This window comes from Propithecus coquereli, unplaced genomic scaffold (genome assembly GCF_000956105.1).
Source record: "Propithecus coquereli isolate 6110/MARCELLA unplaced genomic scaffold, Pcoq_1.0 Scaffold252, whole genome shotgun sequence".
Classification (NCBI taxonomy): Eukaryota; Metazoa; Chordata; class Mammalia; order Primates; family Indriidae; genus Propithecus; species Propithecus coquereli.
This window is the reverse complement of record NW_012148086.1, coordinates 605346-627034: the sequence shown is the minus strand read 5'-3', so window position 1 is coordinate 627034 and position 21689 is coordinate 605346. Positions and strand designations below refer to the sequence as shown.

Here is a 21689-nt window from a genome sequence, read left to right as displayed (position 1 = left end):
GGTCCTTGTGGTTTCATACAAATTTCTGGGTTGTTTTTTTCTATTTCTGTGAATGATGTCATTGGTATTTTGATAGGAATTGCCTTGAATCTGTAGATAAATTTGTGTAGTATGGACATTTTAACAATATTAATTGTTAAAATTTGTTAATTGAGCATGCGGTATCTTTTCATTTTTTGTGTCCTCTTCAATTTCTTTCATCAATTTTTCATAGTTTTCTTTGTAGGGATGTTTCGCTTCTTGGGTTAAATTTATTCTTGGTATTTCTTTGTAGCTATTGTAAATGGATTGCTTTCTTGAATTTTTTTTCAGATTGTTTGTTGTATAGAAGTGCTACTGATTTTTGTATATTGATTTTGTATTCTGTAGCATTACTGAATTTGTTTATCGTATCTAGTAGTTTTTTGGTGAAGTCTTTAGGTTTTTCTAAATATAAAATCATGTCACCTGCAAACAAAGATAATTTGACTTTTTCAAATCAAAGAAAAGAATCTTCTTTTCTAATTCAGATGCCCTTTATTTCTTTCTCTTGGCATATTGCTCTGGCTAGGACTTCCAGTATCTTGTTAAATAAAAGTGATAAAAGCAGTTATCCTTGTCTTGTTCCAGATCTTAAAAGAAAGGTTTTCAATTTTTCCCTGTTCAGTATGGCATTAGCTATGAGTTTGTCATATATGGCCTTTTTTGCTTTGAGGTATGTTTCTTCTATACCCCGTTTATTGAGAGTTTTCATTGTGAAAGAATGTTGAATTTTAACAAATAGATGCTTTTCAGCATCTATTGAAATAATCATATGGTTTTTGTTCTTGATTTTATTAATATGTTGCATCATGTTTATTAATTTGCATATGTTGAACTATACTTGCATCTCTAAGATAAATTTCATTTGATGATGGTGAATAATCTTTTTAATGTATTGTTGAATTTGGTTTGTTAGTATTTTTTTGAGGATTTTTGCATTTATTTTCATCAGGGATATTGGCCTGTAGTTTTTTTGTTGTTGTTGTTATATCCATGTCTGGTTTTGGCATAAGACTATTGCTGGCCTCATAGAATGAGTTTGGAAGTATTTTCTCCTCTTCAATTTTTTGGAATCATTAGAGTAGAATTGGTATTAGTTCTTCTTTAAATGTTTTGTAGAATTTAGCAATGAAGCCATCAGGTCTTGGGCTATTCTTTGATGGGCAACTTCTTATTAAAGCAAAAATAAATGAAATTGAGACTAAAAATAATAAAAAAGTCAACAAAACAAAAAGTTGCTTTTTGAAAAAGTAAACACAATTGGCAAACCTTTAGCTAGACTAAGAAAAAAAGAGAGAAGACCCAAACAAATAAAATCAGAAGCAAAAAAAGACACATTATAACTGATGCCACAGAAATACAAAGGATCATTAGAGACTATTATAAACAACTATGTTTTGACAAATTGGAAAACATCGAAGAAATGGATAAATTTTTGGACGCATACAACTTACCAAGATTGAACCGTGAAGAATTATTATAGAAAGCCTGAGCACACCAATAACGAGTAAGGGGATGGAAGCAGTATCACACTATCCAATTTAACACCAGCTTGACGCCCACTTGACACATGCTGTTGTACATATTTTGCCCCTCAGAGTACGCTGCTTGCCTGTAAGAAGTTTATTTTTGATGGTGCATTCTGAGATCTGTGGAGGGTGGGGTTTTATTACTGACATCTCTCCTTTTTACAGTTTTGTGTGACTCCCACATGAACTTGATTTTTTTTGGTAGCCTTTTCAAATACTTGGATGTCTCTTTCAAATATTTATCAAAATTGGAAAGTATATATTTTTTCTTCTCTTGTTGATTTTGAACTACTTTCCAGGAGCAGATAAGAAAAAGACTGAGTTACATAGCCTTGTCTTGTAATCTCTCATCTCCGATTTCTTATTGTATTAAATTTCCACCAGTTTATCAGTAAAACATGTTTGTGCAAAGTGCCTGAATATTCTTTTGGATCTGAGAGAGTTGTTCCAAGAATATCAGAGCTGGGTTGATCCAATTCCAAGCCTCTCATGACTCTCTCCTTTGTAAAGGTAAAAGCTTTCTTCAAGAGATCCACAGGACACACAAGTATTACAGAATTTTGACCCAACATGACTTAGGAGGTGATAGCCTAGAGTGCAAACTTATGTAATATTTGTGCATGATACTTACTGGCTCTTTTGTAAGATTCAGTTACTGCAAGAATATTTAATAGCCATCAATTCCATTGCCATTAAGTAAAAAAGGGGAAATTCACAAACAAATAGACAAACTTTTGACCCCCCAAATAAACTCAGCATTAATTTCTTTTAACTTTACAGCTGATCTATGCTTCATCTCTGTGGTAAATTGTGTTACTCTAGGAGAACAGATGGCATTTGCTGGATATACAAGTTGACAGAGTTTATGGCACTACCATTTCATAGATTTCTACCTGTTCTGAGAACTACAAAAAAATAAAGTGATTAAAAAAAAAAAAAAACCCAGAAAGTCACAAAACTGAAAATTTAAAACACTCTGCCCTCTGCAAACAGTCACTGTATAACATATGGTTAACATACAAGTTAACCATTTTTAACTTTAAAACATGATTCACCAAGTTGACAGCTCATAACAGTTGTCTTAAGCAGAGAAGTGCGTGAAAACAAAGAGATTAATTTTCTTTTCTTTTTTATACATTCATGTACTCATTGACAAATATTTGACTTCTACTATGAGGCAGGCCTTTGACAGGGAGAGAAAGCACAGTGGGGAGGCATTGTCTACATGCATTCAGTGGTCTTTAAAAAATATATACACCTGATTATGCCACCTTTCTCTATTCCTTTCCCCCTCTAAAAATCTTTACAATGTATCTTCTTGTCCATTGACTAAGAATTAGAACTCACCCTGACATGCAAAACCCTTGCGTGTTCTGGCCCCAGCTATGCTCCGACTCCATGTTCTGCTAACCCACAAAGGCCTTGCCCACTCCTGAAGTAGACAGCATGCTTCCACCTCCGGCCCTTGCACTTGCTGCTCTTTTGCCTGGAGCAGTCTTCCTTCAGATACCCTTATGACTCATTTCCTTACTTTATCTGCTCTCTGCTTGGATTTTTCTTCCACAGTCAGATCAGCTAACCGTCCTGTCTGAAATAGCATCCCTTCTCACTGTTGCTCAAGATGGTTCTTTTGTCCTTATGGCACTTAGCACTACTTGACATTATATGTCTCTGTCTTAGTACTTTTTGTGTTGCTATAACAGAATATCCAAGAATGGGTAATTTAAAAAGAAAAGAAGTTTATTTGGCCCATGATTCTAGTGGCTAGAAAGTCCAAGATCGGGCAGCGTATCTAGTTGGCTTCTGGGAGGGCCTCGTGCTGTTTCAACTCATGGTGGAAAGTGGAAAGGGAAGCAGGTGTACACAAAGAGACCAAATACAAGAGCAGACTGACGTTATGACAACCAGATCTCACAAGAATTGACCTGGTGCCTTGGGAACTAACCCAGTCTCAAGAGAACTGCATTAAGTCATTCATGAGGCTGGAGCCCCATGACCCAAACACCTCTTAAAGTCCCTACTACCTCTCAATACTATTACACTGGCAATTAAAATTCACCATGAGTTTCAGTGGGGACATAGCAATCTCTTTGCTTATTGGTTTGTTTATGCGCCCCCCCCCCCGCCACTAGAATGGACGATCCTTTAATGGTAAGACGTTTTTCTGTTTGACTCATCCACATATCACAAGCCCAATAACATGCTTGCACATTTGGTTGGTGAATAAAATAATTAATATATGGATTTAATGCTCAGAGAGTATGAAGTGAGAAGACAGAGGGTCCAGGTTAGGGTGAAAATGCTCATATTTCAAGGCGGGTGAATGAGAAGTTGCCAAGCAGTGGGCATACAGTCAGGAGTTGTTCTGGAAGGTAAGGGAAGAGAAATGAGGAGGGAATGGACAATGACATCAAACATGGCTGAGAAGTCAAGAAGGAGAGCGACTGAAAAATTCCCACTGTATTTAGAGACATGACTGTCATTGATGCCCTAGATAACAGTAATTCCAAGTGTGTATTAGAAATGGAGCTGAGATAGAGTGGGTTAAAATGTGAGGGTTGGTGAAATAGAAAAGAAGCAATTGATATTAATAATTGAAGATGCATAATGACCCTGATTAAGTGGGGAAAATTATAGTCATGGACTAATGACCTGTTTCCTTCCTCTCACCTGCTTTGCCTATGGCAGATGTCAGAGAGGATTAAGGTTGGGCTATGGCTACCTGAGGTACCTTGAACCAGTTGTGTCTACTTCGTGGGTTCCTGTGTGAGTTCATACACCCACAGAATCAACACACCAATCACAACTCTCCTGCCTAAGTCACAGGCCTGTAGAAATAGCTAAAGGAGATGTCACTCCTAAAAGTGCTTTCTAACTCATAAGAAAAATGTAAAAAAGCATGTGCAGGTGCAGGACTTATCGTGTGCATGGCTATTAGTAGATTCATTTTGCTTGCCCTTGAATGCTGACTAAATTCTGCCCTTACAGATTCCTGAACAACATTGGTTTCTTTTTTCCACTGATAATGATGCTGACTTGGATGGTGTCTGTAGCCAGTATGGTCCGAAAGCTGGTTTATGAGCGGGAGATCCAGATAGAAGAGGTAAATAGACTTATACCCTGTTTGGCAGACAAGGAGGGGCAGGCTGGGGTCTTTGGAAATGGATCTTGTTCCATAACTGACCTGAGCCTCTCTGTTGTGCCCTCCCTCTCCTCTGTTGGGGTTCCTGTGTACAGTCCAATGGAGTCCCTGGCCCAGGAAAATAATTTTATGTTAAAGTCTGAAGTACTGCCAGAGTTTAACAGATATTTTCTATTGAGATGAAATAGAACCAAAGAATAATGACATGAGATTGAAAGAACAAAGCCAATGTTGCCCATTCAGCAATTTTTATAAAACCCAGAAAAACCTAAGGGCAGATTTTCCATCTTAATTTACGGTTAGAATTCTCTATGTAGAGGGAGGGGGCCAAGATGGTGGACTGGAAGCAGCCTACACATGCCACTCTTACGGAGAGGACTGAAGGTGGTGAATGGATATCCACCTTCGGATCAATCATCTAAGAGAGAGTATTGTGAATCTAAAGAGAGGAGACAGGAGACACCCAAAGTGAAGGAGAAGGAAGAGGGGTGACCTGCTCTGCGTTTTGGATGTGTACAGGGAAAATGGGCACACATGTGGGGAAGGCACAGAGGGGAGAATCCTGGGGCTCCACACTCCCCCGACGATCATTCCTATCCAAGCTATAGGAGGGACCCTCTCCTGCGGAAAACCACAGGACTGACATAGGGTGCTATCTGGAGACTGCACAGCAGCATGGCTCTGGAAAGATGCCACAGTGGTGACCCACTGGCTCACAAACCCTGGGCATTGAGGCTGGCGCCATTTTAAAATCCTAGACCCAGAGCACTGCCTCTATGCTGGAGCCAGATCCATTGTTGCTGCCTCCCTATTACCCTTGCTAGTCTGGTGGAGGGAGGGAGTGGGGAAGCCAGGCACTCTCATGAGTCTTGTGGGCAGGAGCTACATGCCCCCACTGTCACTGGGGTCCTGGACAATCACTGCACCCTGTCAATGTGGGCAGGGATATGCTCAAGCTGGAGCCCAGCCAAGAAATGCCACCACCTGCAGATCTAACCCGGAGGGCTCTCAAGCCAGTGCAAGCTGACAATCAGCATTACCTGCAGTCATGGGAAAGGCTGTGCTTAAGTCAGAAACTGGCCAACAAATGCTGCTGTCTGCAGATCTGAGTGGGGCAGCCCTCAAGTTGGCATAGGCCATGAAGCACCACCACTGGAGGGCACAAATAGGTCTATACTCAAGTCACACAGGGCAACAAATGCCACCACACATGGATCTGAGTGGAGCAGCTCTCAAGCTGGCCCAGGCTGATAATCATCACTGCTGACAGAACTAGGTGGGGCATTCATTCACTCTGCAATGCCCAGGGGGACCTCCAGTGACAACCACAGGGGAAGGGTGAGGCAGGAGAGAAACAATGTTAAATGCTCACAGTTCTGCCCATCTCATGCTGGATTGGCCTTCCAGAGTAGAACACATGTGAACCACCCAGGGACCTTGCCTTCTTTGCACTAAGTCAGAGAGTATCTGGCAGAGGAGAACAGGTGCACTGTAAGCTTATCTGTCTTGAGCTGAGAGAAGAGGTTTCAGGTGAGAAGGAACCAGAATAAGAACTCTGGCAACATGAAAAAATAAGCTGTTTTGACAGCCCCAAAGAATCACAAAAGGTCTTCAGCAATGGACCCCAAGCTAAAAAAAATTGTCAAAATATAAGAGATGGAATTCAGAATGTGGATGGCAAGTAAGATGAATGGGATTGAAGAGAAAGTTGAAAACCAACACAAAGAAGACAAAAAATTTTTTTAGGACATGAATTAAAAAAATGAAAATCTCACTAAAGAGATAGAAAACATAAGAAAAGATAGAACATATAGAAATGAAAGAGTCATTTAGGGAATTTTGAAATATAGCAGAAAGCTTCAACAATAGGCTAGATCAAGCAGAAGAAATTTCAGAGCTTGATGGCAGGGCTTTGTAACTAACCCAGTCAGTCAAACAATACTGTAGAATAAACAATAAAGAAGAATGAACAATTACTCAGAGAAGTATGGGACTATTCAAAGTGGGCCAATATAAGAATTATTGATATCCCTGAGGGAGAAGATGAAAAGCGAAAAGCATGGAAAACTTATCTGAGAAATTATTAATGAAAATTTCCCTGGTATCATTGGAGATTCAGATATCCAGATACAAGATGGTCATCAAAAACCAGGAAGATTTATAGAAAATAGGTCACCTCCAAGACACATAGTCATTAACTTAGCCAAAGTTACAATGAAGGAGAAAATTCTACAGCATGCAAGATGAAAGTCACAACTAACCTACAAAGGAAAACCCATCAGCTAATGGCAGACTTTTTAGTGGAGACAATTATAAGCCAGAAGGGATTGGGGACACATTTTTAGTCTTCTTAAACAGATCAACTGCCACCCAAGAATTTTAAGGAACTAAGCTTCTTAAATGATGGAGAAATAAAGTACTTTCCAGATAAACAAACACTAAGGGAATTTGTTACTACTAGATCTCTGCCCTACAGGAAATACTTAGAACTGTATTATACTTGGAACAGCACAATAGATATCCACCAGTGTAAAAACACCCAAAAGTTAAAGCTCACAGCTCTAATAAAACAATAGCGCAAAACAGAAAACAAAACCACAAGGTATCATCCAACATGATAAACAGAACAGTAACCCACATATCAATACGAATACTGAATGTGAACAGTCTGAATGCCATACTTAAATGACATAGACTAGCTGAATGGATGAATAAACACATTCCAATTATATGCTGCCTCAAGAAATACATTTAACTCACAAGGGCTATGCAGACTCAAGGTAAAAGGAGGGAAAAATATTCCATGCAAATGGAAACCAAAAGTGAGCAGGTGTAGTAATTCTCATAAGAGATAAAATAGACTTTAAAGTAACAATGGTAAAAAGAAAAAAGACAAGGATAGTCATTATGTAATGGTAAAAGGATCAATTCAACAAGAAGACATAACAATTATAAATATAGATGCACCTAACTTAGGAGCTCCCAGATTCATAAAGCAAACTATACTAGATCTAAGCAAAGAAATAAACAGTTGCATCATGATTACTGGGATCATCAACACACCACTGGCAGAACTGAACAGATCATCAAAGCAGAAAATCAATAAAGAACCACTGGACTTAAATGGGACTTTAGAACAAGTGGACCTAACAGATATTTACAGAACATTCTACCTAAAACCTATGGAATATACATTCTTCTCATCAGCACATGGGACATTTTCCAAGATTGATCATATCTTAGGCCACAAAACAAGTCTCAGCAAATTTAAGAAAATCAAAATAATACCATGTACCTTCTCAGACCACAGTGGAATAAAACTAGAAATCAATTCCAAGAGAAACACTCAAATCTTCACAAAGTCACGGAAATTAGGCAAACTGCTGCTAAATGATCCTTGGGTCAATGGTAACATTAAAATAAAATCAAAATTTTCCTTGAATAAAATACAAATGAGACACAGCTTTCAAAATCTATGGGATATGACAAAGGCAGTCCTAAGCAGAAAGTTCATAGCCTTAAATGCCTACATCAATAAGACAGAAAGATCACAAATTAAAACTTAACGGCACATCTCAAGGAATTTGAAAAAGAAGAGGAAACCAAACCCAAAGCCAGCAGAAGAAAATAAATAACAAAGCTTAGAGCAAAACTAAACAAAATGGAAACCAAAAAAGAAAGGATCAACCAAAAGAAAGTTAGCTCATTGAATACATAGACAAAATTGATAGGCCACTAGCCAGATTAAACAGAAAGAAAATAGAAAGGATTCAAATAACCTCAATCAGAAATGAAAAAGGAGACATTACAACTGATACTACAGAAATATAAAATATCACCTGTGAATACTGTGAAAACCTCTACACGTAAAAACTGGAATATGTAAAGCAAATAGATAAATTCCTGGAAATATACAACCTTCTAGGATTCAATTAGGAAGAACTAGAAATCCTGAACACACCAATAATAAGCAGCAAGACTAAAGCATTAGTAAAAAAATCTCCCAGCAAAAGGCCCTGGACTAGAAAGATTGATAGCCAAATTCTACAAGACCTACAAAGAAGAACTCATACCTATCCTACAGAAATTACTTCATAACATTGAGAAGAAGGGAATCCTCCTCATTCTATGAAGCCAGTATCACCTTGATACCAAAAGTGGAAAAGGAAATAACAAAAAGGAAAACTACAGACCTATATTCCTTATGAACATAGATGCAAAGATCCTCAACAAAATACTAACAAACTGAATTCAACAACCTATTAAAAAGATAATTCACCATGATCAAGTGGGTTTCATCCTAAGGAAGAAAGGATGATTTAACATATGCAAGTCAATAAATGTGATCCACTACATAAACAGAAGCAAAAACAAAGACCATATGATTATCTCAATAGATGCAGAAAAGGTATTCAATATAATGCAGTACCCTTTTATGATAAATATCCTCAACAAAGTAGGCACAGAAGGAACATATCTCAGAATTATAAAAGCCATGTATGACAAACCCACAGCCAACATCACACTGAGTGGGGAAAAGTCGAAAGCATTCTCCCTAAGAACTGCAACAAGACAAGGGTGCCCACTGTCACCACTTCTATTCAGCATAGTACTGAAAGTCCTAGCCAGAGCAATCAATCAAGAGAAAGAAACAAAGGGTATCCATATTGGGAAAGAAAAGGTCAAACTATCCCTGTTTGCTGACCATATTATCTTAAATTTAGAAAACCACAAAGACTCCACCAAGAGTCTCCTGGAATTGATAAATAAAGTCAGCAAAGTCTCAGGATACGACATCACTGTACAAAAATCAGTAGCATTTCTATGTACTAATAATATTATAGTTAAGGTAAGTATCAAATAAAGACTCAATACAATTTACAATAGCTGCAAAGAAAATAAAATACCTGGGAATATATTTAAGCAAAGAGGTTTAAGGAGACTTAAATGTAAGGAATGAAACCATAAAAATTCTAGAAGAAAATGTAGGAAAATCTCTTCTAGATATTGGCTTAGGCAAAGAATTTATGACGAAAGCTCCAAAGGCAAATACAACAACAACAGCAACAATAAAATAAATAAATGGGACTTGATTAAATTAAAAAACTTCTGCATAGCAAAAGTAACAATCAACAGAATTAATAGACAACCTATAGAATGGAAGAAAATATTCACAATCTATACATCTGATAAAAGGGCTGATGTCCAGAATCTACCCAAAACTCAAACAAAGCAGCATGAAAAAAACAAACAACCCCATTAAAAAGTGGACAAAAGACATGAACAGAAATTTTTCAAAAGAAGATAGACAAATGGCTTAAAATAATATGAAAAAATAGTCAACATCACTAATTATTGGGGAAATGCAAATTATTAATAAAACCACAATGAGATACCACCTTATCCCTGTCAGAATGGTCATTATTAAAAAGTCAGAAAACAATAGATGCTGGCATGGATGCAGAGAGAAAGGAGAGCTTATGCATTGTTGGTGGGACTGCAAGTTAGTACAACCTCTATGGAAAACAGTATGGAGATTCCTTACAGAAAAAAATGCAGACTTACCATCCTATCCAGCAATCCCACTACTGGGTATCTACCCAAAGAAAAAGAAATCATTTTATCAAAAAGACACCTGCACTCCAATGTGTATTGCAGCACAATTGCAAATATGTGGAATCAAGGTAAGTGCCCATCAATTCATGAGTGGATAAAGAAAATGTGGCATATATACACCATGGAGTACTACTCAGCCATAAAAAGAAATGAAATAATGTCTTTCACAGCAACTTGGATGGAACTGGAGATCATTATCCTAAGTGAAGTATCTCAGGAGTGGACAAACACCACATGTTCTGTCTCGTAATTGGGAGCTAAATGATGGGCACTCATGGGCACAGAGAGATGGAAAGGACATTGGAAACCAAGAAGGAAGATGAGAGGGGATGAGGAGTAAAAACTTACCTGTGGGGTATAATGAACACTATTCTGGTGATGGGCACATTAAAAGCCCTGACTTAAGCATTATATAAGGTATCCATGAAACAAAAACACTTGTACCCTCTTAATATTTTGAAATTAAAAAAATGGGAAAATAAAAGAATTTTTCATGTAAAGCCTTGGTATTTTTGTCCTAATATTGTTAAAACTTGAAAGTATCAGACATGCTTTTAAGAATGAAAGTTTGTAAAAGTATCTGGTAAAGACCTGACTCCCCGTCTATTCCTGTAGAAAGGTGAAGCCATGGGCAATGGATGTGCACTGTTTACTTATTTTATATTTATTAAAGTGAAGAAACAGTGTGGTAAAATAAAATGTGCTTGTGATTTAATTTTGCAAGCACTGCATAGAACTTGCATTACTGTTCTGTATGTTATTTACCTATTTACAACCCGTTTACTTATAGACTTACGCGTTTCTTCCCGGACTCAGGTTAGCCCCTCAGCACAGGTATCTGGTGAATGTTGGGCTTGTTGGGCTATAACTGACCAGGGGTAACCCAGGCTGCACGCTTCAGAACCAACTGTCCTCAAATCACAATAATCAGCCTCATACTCAAGGATATCATGGTGTGATAGATGAGCAAATGGTAGGTTTAGTGAATGAATTAATTTTATTTTATTACTTTGAACAGGGTTATTCTGCAAAGCGCATCTTCAGAGGCATGCAATGGCTCTCCAAACTGAAGAGCTCAAGGACCAGTATTTCTGATTTGTTTTTCTGTCTTTATTAAAAAAAAGAAAAAACCCAACACAGACAAATTGAAAATCAAAAAACAAAAATTAAAACAGAAACAATGAACTCCAAATAAACGTGAAAACACAATGAGACTGCAGTTGACCAAGCCCGAGGTCTAAGATACGTGCTCCTACTGATTCCTGCTGTGTGTTCTTGCCAGTGAGATGATTTTAACATCTCCTAGTCTCAGTCCTCTCTCCCCAAAAGTGGTGAACGACCTAAGGTGCCCATGGGAATCAAATGCAGAGCTCTAGAGGGCCATGTCCTTTCCACCGCCCTATGCAGGGCTGACTTTACAAGCAATGCTCCTTTACCTCTCTCTCTCCCCCCACCTGACCTGTTCTTCCTGAAGTATCCGCTGCTGTGGTGACTCCGGGTTTTCTCTCTTGACAGTACATGCAGATGATGGGCGTGCACCCAGCGATCAATTTCCTGGCCTGGTTTCTGGAGAACATGGCTGTGCTGACCATAAGCAGTGCCGCTCTGGCCACCATTCTGAAAATAAGTGGCATCTTTGCGCATAGCAACGCCTTTATTATCTTCCTCTTTCTCTTGGATTTTGGGGTGTCGATTGTCATGCTGAGTTACTTCTTGAGTGCATTTTTCAGCCAAGCCAACACAGCAGCCCTTTGTACCAGCCTGGCGTACATGATCAGCTTTCTGCCCTACATAGTTCTGTTGGTCCTACATAACCAACTGAGTTTTGTCGTTCAGACATTTCTGGTAAGTGAGTTGTTTTCTAAAAAGGCAAAATAAAATAAAACTGCCACACCTCCAACAAATCAGAACCACTACCCTCAACTTTTTAATTTATCACGTTCAGAGCTCCATGGGCTTTCCGATCTCTACTGTCTTTATCCTACCCACGGATGCGAACCTTGCAGCTGTAGTTCACTGAAATTACAGTGGTTTTGCTGGATGGCAGTGCATTGAGAATTGCCATTTTTTATGGAATGGGGACTCTTTGCAGACTCTGGGAAATCAGCAGCAACCTTAAGGAAGCATATAACTTTAGTTTCTCTTTGTTTCATGCATGGCAAGAAATAGATTTCTAAAGCTATTTTTGAAGTAAAAAATAAGCATTTTTCTTGAAGCACCATGAATTACATCACATTAAGTGGAAAAATCTCTTCCTTAGCAATGTCGGAGTTGCTCATCCATTTAAAATGTACCTCCTGAAAATGTATGACAATACTTTTGGGTCCATTACATAAAATATGCAGAAGATAGAAATGTATTCATTCTTTTATGACTATTTCCTGGCAAGCACGTGCCTGACACATAGTGGAAACTCAGTCATTGAAGGAGGGATGAACAACTCACTATGAAAATGGCCCCTTTCACAGAGCCGGTGGCATAGCTATAAACATTTGCATTACACTCAAGACTACTTTGGTCAGCAGGTCAGGTAACTTCCCCGAGTATCAGTCTGTTGGGACTTAGGGCTGAAATTACTAAGGGAGACCTTGGGGCGGGGTCAGGGAGACTTAGCGTCACAAGGCTGCCGAGGGATATTTAAAGGCCTTTAAAAGCCAGTTCGTCCAGCACAGATCTCATGACAGCCACAGTGTTATCACCCACTCACTGGGAACGGGTCACCTTTTCTGCTTATTTAAAGCCTTAGAGTAAAATATTTCTGTGGAAGCCAAATGATTTTTCTTCAATAAACCATATCTATGTTGCGTGTATATGGTGATACTTATGCATAATGAAAAAGCAAGTAAATTCCATCAGTATTTTGTCCATTGATATGTGTTCATCAGTTTTAATTAGCTTATGTAACACCTGTAATAACTGAGAACCAATCATTTTGTGTGAGTGTTAATTAGGCATTTTTAGAATAATTAACCCAAGTGGGACCATTGGGTGTCCCTCCCTCACACACTCTTTACACGTAGGAAAGGAATCATCTGTGATCTGGCCTGATTATTAAATGTTGTTGTTTTTGTTTTTACTTCAGTCCTTATATTTAAGGGTTCTATGCATATAAAATTTGATATTCTTTTTGCATATTCAAATGTTTTCTAGCAAAGAAAAAAATCTAACTCTGGTACATTGTAATTTTAAATATAAGATACTTTTTCAATGGGCTTTTTTCTTCCTGGCATAGGACCTCTCTACTGGAGATAGAATAACATTTTTTCTCAATGCACTGTCTTTCTGGTGTAGAATAGCGTATACATTCCACCAGTCTGCCTGCAGTGTGCTCCAGGGCATTCGCTTAATAATAAAAAACAGTAAATTGCTGTATTCCATTTTCCACTGTTTTGTGTTACACATTTCTATATACAGTGCATTGGATTTATGACACTTCAAACCTTGTAGTAAAGAGAAATAATTCCCTTTAACGTTAAAAACTAGCTTGTTATCATGCTTTTCAGAGTGGGCTGACATTCTGCTCAGTCTTTCAGGTTCAAATATTTAAATCACTGCCTGAAGCAATGGTTTGACATCAGCATCAAAAGGTGTCGCAGCTTCTCTGTGAATTTAGTGTTGCGGGTTTTCTGCGGTTCCAGTCTAACACTAATGTGCTGTTTTTCTCCTCACTCCATCAATCTGTGGGTAGTGTTTCCTCTCAACAACTGCCTTTGGACAAGGAGTATTTTTCATTACATTCTTGGAAGGACAAGAGGCAGGTAAGAGAATACATTTATAAAAAGTGACTCTGAGTGACTCACGTTTTGGGAAATTTATATTTATGTTGCAAGCAATACAGTAGAAAGTCTTCATTACCAAGTGGAAGATTTGGAATGAGCTATGGATATTTGGTTTTGCTGATGCAAACACCTCCCACCATCTAGCTTCCCCAGGTTTGAGAACAACCAAGAGTGATCATGGCATCCTTTGCTTCAGATGCTTTCCAGGTCAGCCACCCAGCCAATGATTGGGTCTTCTTTATAACACCCCTGGCATGAGGTCAACTTCAGGACCTGCAGAATTCTTCCAAGAATAAGGAGTCCATACACAACCATCTGTTAGACCAGTGGTCCCCAACCTTTTTGGCACCAGGGACTGCTTTAATAAAGGACAATTTTACCATGGACAGGGTAGGAGGAAGGCGGAGCTCAGGGGGTGATGCGAGTGATGGGGAGCGGCTGTAAATACAGGTGAAGCTTTGCTTACTCACCTGCTGCTCACCTCCTACTGTACAGCCTGGTTCCTAAGTTTCATGGAAGACAATTTTTTCATGGACAGCGTTGCGGGTGGGGAGACAGAGCTCAGACAGTGATGTGGCCCTGTTCCTAACAGGCTGTGTACCGGTACTGGTCTGCGGCCTGGGAGTTTGGGACTACAGTGTTACACTATTATTGAACTTGGATCCATCTTCCCGGGTCCCAGTTTTTTAGTTCCTTCTTCCTAATTCCCTCTTTCACATGACAACTGTCCACATATTTGTCGGCTCTCATCTTTGCCCCTATATCTTCTAGAGCCTTCCTGAATGTCAGGATCCAGAAATAGGTCTAACCAACACAGACTAGAGCACAATGATCCCCTCCATTTTTCCATGATACGGCTTAAAATGATTTAAAAAATTGTTGGCAGCATTTTTCACTTATATTGAGATTTTGACAACTAAAATCCTAAACTAGAACAGACATGTATTTCTTACATGTTTATATGGTTTTTGGGATGTGTTTTGTAAACACAGGAAAAACATATGCCATAAGTCAAACTCAGCTCCAGCTATTGTTGTGTTAACCCGTTAATTTGCACTGGTCTTAGAGTTCTTAGACTTTTTCTGTAGAACATATTTAAATGTCCTTTACCAGATGAGTAATCCTGAATGATTTCTTTTGTATTCCTCAACCCAATCTCTAAAATAAATTGGATCAAGAAGATAAAAAAGAAAAATGGACAGTGTTAGACCATTTGAATATTTTACTCCAAATTCCAACAAGTACTCGATGATTAAAACATGTAATTTAATGAGCTTGAGCCTAGCACTAGGGAAATTTAGAAAAGGGGATATTTTTCTTAAATTATATTTTAATCCAGCAATAAAGCACAAACATATTGTCAGAAAATAATGATTCTTTCTCACCCTAGACCTTATATATACTATTTAGATATTTTCTAAAAGTAGAGAGAGTTATATAATTCAGAGTTTGGGTTCTCAAGGAGCCTTCTTTATCTTTTTAAAAAAATATGCTTATTTTTCCAAAATATGAAGTCTTTTTTAGTTGGGTAAATAAAACTAGATATAAGTAAAGTGATCTTTAAAAATGTTCGAATGTTAGATATTTGAATGTCATTAATGGTCATTCCACCTGATATCATTGAAATAGATATAAGATTATACAAGTTAATGTTTCCTTTGGAGAGTTGTGGCCAATGGTATTGACCTTCCTTTTGTTTTATCTGTATTCAGCTTTACTGGAGCTTCTAGAGTTAATGAATTCATCTCACCAAAATCTGCAGTAAAAGAGGATGCACAGTTCTAACTCTGACCTTTTTCTTCCTGCCAGGGATTCAGTGGAATAATATGTACCAGGCTCCAGAACAAGGGGGCATGACATTTGGCTGGGTTTGCTGGATGATTCTGTTTGATTCAAGCCTTTATTTTTTGTGTGGATGGTACTTCAGTAACTTGATTCCTGGTAAGAATTTTGCACTTTATAAGATAACAAAATAAACTTTAAAAACAGTTTCAACCAATATACCTGAATATCAGAATAATTGTTTATTCCTTAAGGAAGACAACAGAAAGGGAAGTCTTAGGACATATTTTTAAAGGAGCTGTGAATATTTGAGGAAAACGTGGTGTTTCTGCATCCAGGGTGAAAGGTCAAAGGCCACAGGAGGGGTTAGCCAGGGTGGCATGCGTATGACAACCCGCTCAGCCCACCACAAGTCTCCCCCAAAAGTGGCCTTCTGTTCATTACAGAGAAAAGATCCTGATTCCCAAGATCAAGTGTTTGGGGAAGGTGGATATGAGGGGGTGAGGGAAGGAGGGCCTGGGGCCCCCTAGGCAACAAAGAGCATGGGCGAGGAGCTCAAGGGAGCTCAGGGCACCTCGGACAGACGGCAGAAGCTAAGCGGAACTGGGAGAGAAGCAGGGAGAGCCCGATGGCAGCTGGACTGGGTGGGTTTGGGGTGGGGCGGCCTCCAAACCCAGGGCTGTCAATGGTGTCCCAGGTATGTGGTTTCTCCGGATGTGATGTGGCTTGCTTCTTCCCTGGTGTGACAGACACATCCTGGAGGTCTGGGAATGAGTGTACGGATTGCAGGGAGGGCCACTAATGATAAAGGATTTTCCCTGCTGTGTTAGTAGGGACAGAGGTAGCGTACCTTTACCGTTTTGGTTCAGGCCATAACGAAGCAGAAATAGCACTTTAAAAAATGTTTATTTTATTATTTAGAAATAACACTTTGATGGTATTATATTTTCTTGCTGAAATTACTTGTGACTCGGGCCTTATACTTTCCAAAGCAACTGGCATCTAACTTTTAAAAATTAAGAACTAAAGAAAGAGATTCTATCATGTACAAATGAAAATGGAGGGATAGAAGGAAAAAAACCAGTTCATTGTGTTTGCAAAAACACATTCCAGACTTGGAGAGCTCATGCCTCATTTAAGGATGGGTAAACATAAAAATAATGTGGGTCATTGAAAAGATTATTGTATGTTAAAGTAGGAATATAGGACCCTCAAGAGGTAGAGAGAGAAAGCATACATTGGAAATGCGATTGATTTTTTAAAAATTTAGATTGCATCGTCTTGGCACTTTGAATAAAATTTAAGACAAAGTGGATTCTAAGAAACAAGATATAAACAAGTGAGTTGAGAAGGTCAAGGTTTGAAGGAAACTGGATGAGAGGCAGTTGGCTATTGAAGAGAAGCTAAGCAACAAGAAAGGAATGTTATAAAACACACGAGTGATGTCAATTTAAGATGTGTGACACAGAGGTCATGAGCAAAACAGGCAGAACCTGACATCAGCAGAGCATCCAAGACGTGGAGGACCATGACAAAGGAAGTCCCCAGGATGGAGGTGAGCCGGCGGCAACATCTGGCCTGCAGGTGATGGACAGCCATGGACCGTACAGACAGTTGCTGCCGCTGAGAGGAGCAAAAGGCAAAATGGAACCACCATTTGCCAAGGAGAAGAAAAGCCTGGATTTTCAGAGTTAGCACTTGCTGCACAACACACGAAATAAGAAGAAACCTTTATCTAGATGTAAAATGCTGGATGTCTTGAACTCCAAGGACAAGGAAAAGAATCCTACAAGGACAAAAATGAACAAAAACGTGCTACCCTTCGCAATGTTGAGAGGAAGATAAAATGTGTCCAAGGACACAGAATAATCTGATTCCCCCTCAACCATCAGGACCTGAGGCAGGAGGATCTCAGAACAATATTTTCATATATAAAGCAAAGAAACTATTGATATTCAGTTGGGGCTGTCCCCCCACATCCTACTGTGGAATTCTAATCAATAGACCAAAGCCCTATGTGAGCGAATTCTTCCATCCAGACTGCAGGCAGAGAAACGTGATGAGTAGGGCCAGAGCAGAGAGGGAGGCCCTGGTCCAGGGAGAGCAAAGTTCAGAAAAGAGAAAAAGGGATGAGGTGGAGAGGAGAGAGAGAGAGATCAAAAAAGAGTTCTGTTCCAACTCTGGGGCTTTCGAAGCAGGACTGAGTGAAGTTTGAATACAGTGGAGCAGCGGAAGTGGGCTTTAGGGTCTGATGATGATGATTATTATTAGGGTTATTATTATTTAAGATGGTGGCATAACTGTGTGCCTGTGAGAATGATCTAGTCTCCGAGGAGACACTGACATGGTAGGAGCAAGAGGGGAGAGGGCTGCGTGGCGTTGTGAGAGGTGAGGGGAGACGGGAAAAAGGTACACACAGAGGGACCTCCATCCAGGACCCTGGTGAGCCTCCGCTGCTAACAGATGCAGCTGAGGGGCTGGGGCCCCTGGAGCTGGGACATCCACTCCTGACTCCTGGGGCATCTGTGTTCTCAGCTCAGCAGGGACTGTGCAGGTGGGAGGCAATGCGGCCTCAGCATGGCCAGGTAGCTCTTGGCGTCCCTGGAGCTGTTTGTTGTGGACTAGAGGTTTAGCTGAGATGAAAGCTCTAGCCATAGGGGAAAAAAATGAAACATAACATATTTGAAACACGGACTTCGGTGAGGGGGGAACCAAGGGCAACACACGTAACCTAAACATATGTACACCCATAATTTGCTGAAATAAAAAAAAAAAATACGAAACATTAAAAAAAAAAATGAAACATAGCAGAAAATTCTATTTTATAGGAATACACAGTGATGTGGAGTAAGGTAGGTCATATGCTGCCATGAACCCAAAGCTGTGTATGAAACAAGATATACAATGTAACAATATTCAGTTTAGAATTTTTTAAAAAAGCATACACAATTTGGTCTATGTACCAAATTTTTGAAGTTTATGTGAAATTATGTGTGTTGTGGTTTTCTCTGTTTTTAATTTCTCTGCATTGAAAATGCATTTCTTCTGTAATTCAAGTAAACTATAAAAATTGACCGTATGTTTTATTTTTTTCAAAATGCCAAATAGTTTACTGAAAGAAAAAGAACCAAAATATTTTTTTGGCGGGGAGGGCATACAACTACATAGAAGGGACAGAGACACGTTTTGGGAGCAAACCAGCAGGATGTTGGCTGAAAGAATCTCATTTAATTGTTTTGGTGATGAATAATTTTTTCTTCCCACTCTTCCTTAAGAAAAGATGTGAGATTTTGCATTCTATTCTTCCTAGAAGGGAATGAAGAAACAGAACTATAAGTAAAATGTAGGTGTGTTGTAAGCAGGTAAGAGGCAGTTTTCCTTTCTCTTTCTTTCTCCCTTCATCTCCCTCTCCCTCTCTCTCTTGCCTTCCCTTCCTTCTCCTCCCCTTCCCTTCTCTTCTCTTTTCTTTCTCTTCTTCCTTCCTTCCTCCCTTCCTCCCTTCCTTCCTTCCTTTCTTCCTTTCTCTCTTTCTTTCAAGAACACTTAACATAAGACCTACCATCTTGTCACACTTGTAAGTGTACAATACAGTACTGTTAACTGTAAGCACCATGTTTTGTGGCAGATCTTTGGGACTTATTCATCTTCTGTACCTGGAACTGTGTACCCTTTGACAAATATCTCCCCATGTTCCCCTTCTCCAGGCCCTGGCTACAACCATTCCACTCGCTGCTTCTATGAGTTTGACTATTTTAGATTCCTCCTGTAAGTGGTATCATGTGTTTTTAATATTTGTCTTTCTGTGCCTGGCTTATTTCACTTAGGATAATGTCCTCAGGTTCCCAGATTTGTCCAGGTTGTCACGAACAGCAGGATTTCCTTCTTTCTAAGGCTGAGTGGTATTCCATTGTATAGTTGGGTCCACGTCCACCCCTGCATCTCTCAGGCTACTGCTCTCTGGCTCTGTCTCCCACTTCCAATGATGAAATTGCAGCTTAAGCTTGCAGACAGATGTGGCTTCTCTTGTTTGGATGCTTGGATCTCCTTAGGATGACGTTTTCATTAATTTTCTGATTCTTTCTGCCTCCAACAACTCTGGATGCTGGTGATTAATCACTTGGCCAAATGATAAAGATTTCCAAAAGCACTGCTCTGGGACAGGGGAGACATGACAAATGGGACGGAGTGGAGATGTGAGCATGGTCACAGGCTTTCTCAGGGAAGGTCTGGAGAGGCTGGATGAGCTTTTGGGGGAGGACAAAATAGAAAAGTGATTTCACCAGAGGAGACTTCTGGCAAGAGCAAGAAGCAGTCGGACTGACCCCTAAAGTAATTGAAAACAAGGTCTTGAAGAGATAATTACATACTATATTTATAGTCCAGTGTTCACAATAGCCAAAGGGTGGAAGCAACCCAAGTACCTATCAATCAATGAATGAATAAGCAAAATGGGGTATATCCATACCATGGAATATTATTCAGATTTCAAAAGGAAGGAAATTCTGACACATACTGTAGCATGGATGAAACTTGAAGACATTATGCTAAGTAAAATAACCCAGACATGAAACAACAGATATTGTACAATTCCACTTATATCAGATCCTTAGAGTGGTCAAATTCATAGAGACAAAAAGTAGAATGGTGGTTGCCAGGGGCTGCGGCAGGGGGAATGGAGAGAGAGTGTTTATTGTGGACAGAGCTTCTGTTTGGGATGATGAAAATGTTGTGGAGCTGGGTGGTGGCGATGGCGGTGCAACGTTGTGAATGTCCTTAATGCTACTGACCGTACACGGAAAAATGACTGACATGGTAAATATTGTTATGTATATTTTATCACAATTTGAAAAAAGAGACTGAGCCTTGAGGTGGGTGCCTGGTGTGCAGAAATGTCCGCTTTCTAGGTCATATTCGAAGGGAAGAAAAGGGAATTGGGGGTGAGCTCATGGAGGAAGGTAACTCGGCGCAGGAAAGGTGAGTGATGGTGAGAACGCCCCGGGTCGGGGAGAGTGTGGAGTCATTCCCTATTGTAGGAGTCAGGGGAATATCAGCCAAGCCAGTGACTTTTCAGATTTTTTTCCTAAAAGCTAAATGAGGTCAATTTGGGGCTCAGAAGAAAAAGAAAAGCTGTTTTCTTCAGGGGACCAGCAGATCTAAATACCAAATTTGGTAATCTTTTGGAAATACCTTGGCCATCTGGGCCATGCTGTGATGTAGTTTGCCACATTTGGAACTCACCTATATTCAGTTGGGGAAACCATCAACTCCTGTTCGTTTTTTCATTGCCTCCTGTTCCTACATTTATTCAGGCTCCTCATTCCCTGACTCCCATCAGGTGAAAGTCAAACCCTCAGCCCACTGTCTCCATGCACCCACGCCTGCAACCCCATTGTGTTGTTCACGGTGAAATTCTACCCAGCACATTAAATTTGAGCTATTTCAAAATCAGCTCTTACCCTACCACATCCAGCTGGGGACAAAGATCTACTGATTTCACTTTCTAATTCTCCTGTAAATCCACATGGATGTACCTTTTCCAAGGAACATCATTACTCTTTCGTCGGGCCATACAAGTGTTCTGTGGACTCAAATGGGTTAGGATTCCCAGCCAGATGGGATTCTGTACCCCACAACAGGAAGTAAGGTTGGGAGGACCTCAAGCCACCTTCAAATCACAAACATCCATCTCTACATTTTGTTTAGAGAATTTGAGTGGTAGGTTTTTATATTATCCCTTTGTGATTGTACCACCATTTTACCTGCTTTAGTTAGGAAGGAAAATCAGAGTCTATTCTAGAATAAAAAATCAAAGCTCTAAAA

The 21689-nt window shown here is 39.5% G+C and overlaps 1 protein-coding gene across 1 annotated transcript in view; it reads left to right on the top strand.

Annotated features, from left to right (window-relative positions):
• Positions 1–21689, top strand: part of ABCA13 (ATP-binding cassette, sub-family A (ABC1), member 13) — a 518893-nt gene that overhangs the window by 203913 nt on the left and 293291 nt on the right. Inside the window, 4 exon segments of the mRNA XM_012646893.1 lie at positions 4539–4653; positions 11824–12153; positions 13997–14066; positions 15897–16028. Of these exon segments, the coding sequence (XP_012502347.1) occupies positions 4539–4653; positions 11824–12153; positions 13997–14066; positions 15897–16028 (647 nt within the window).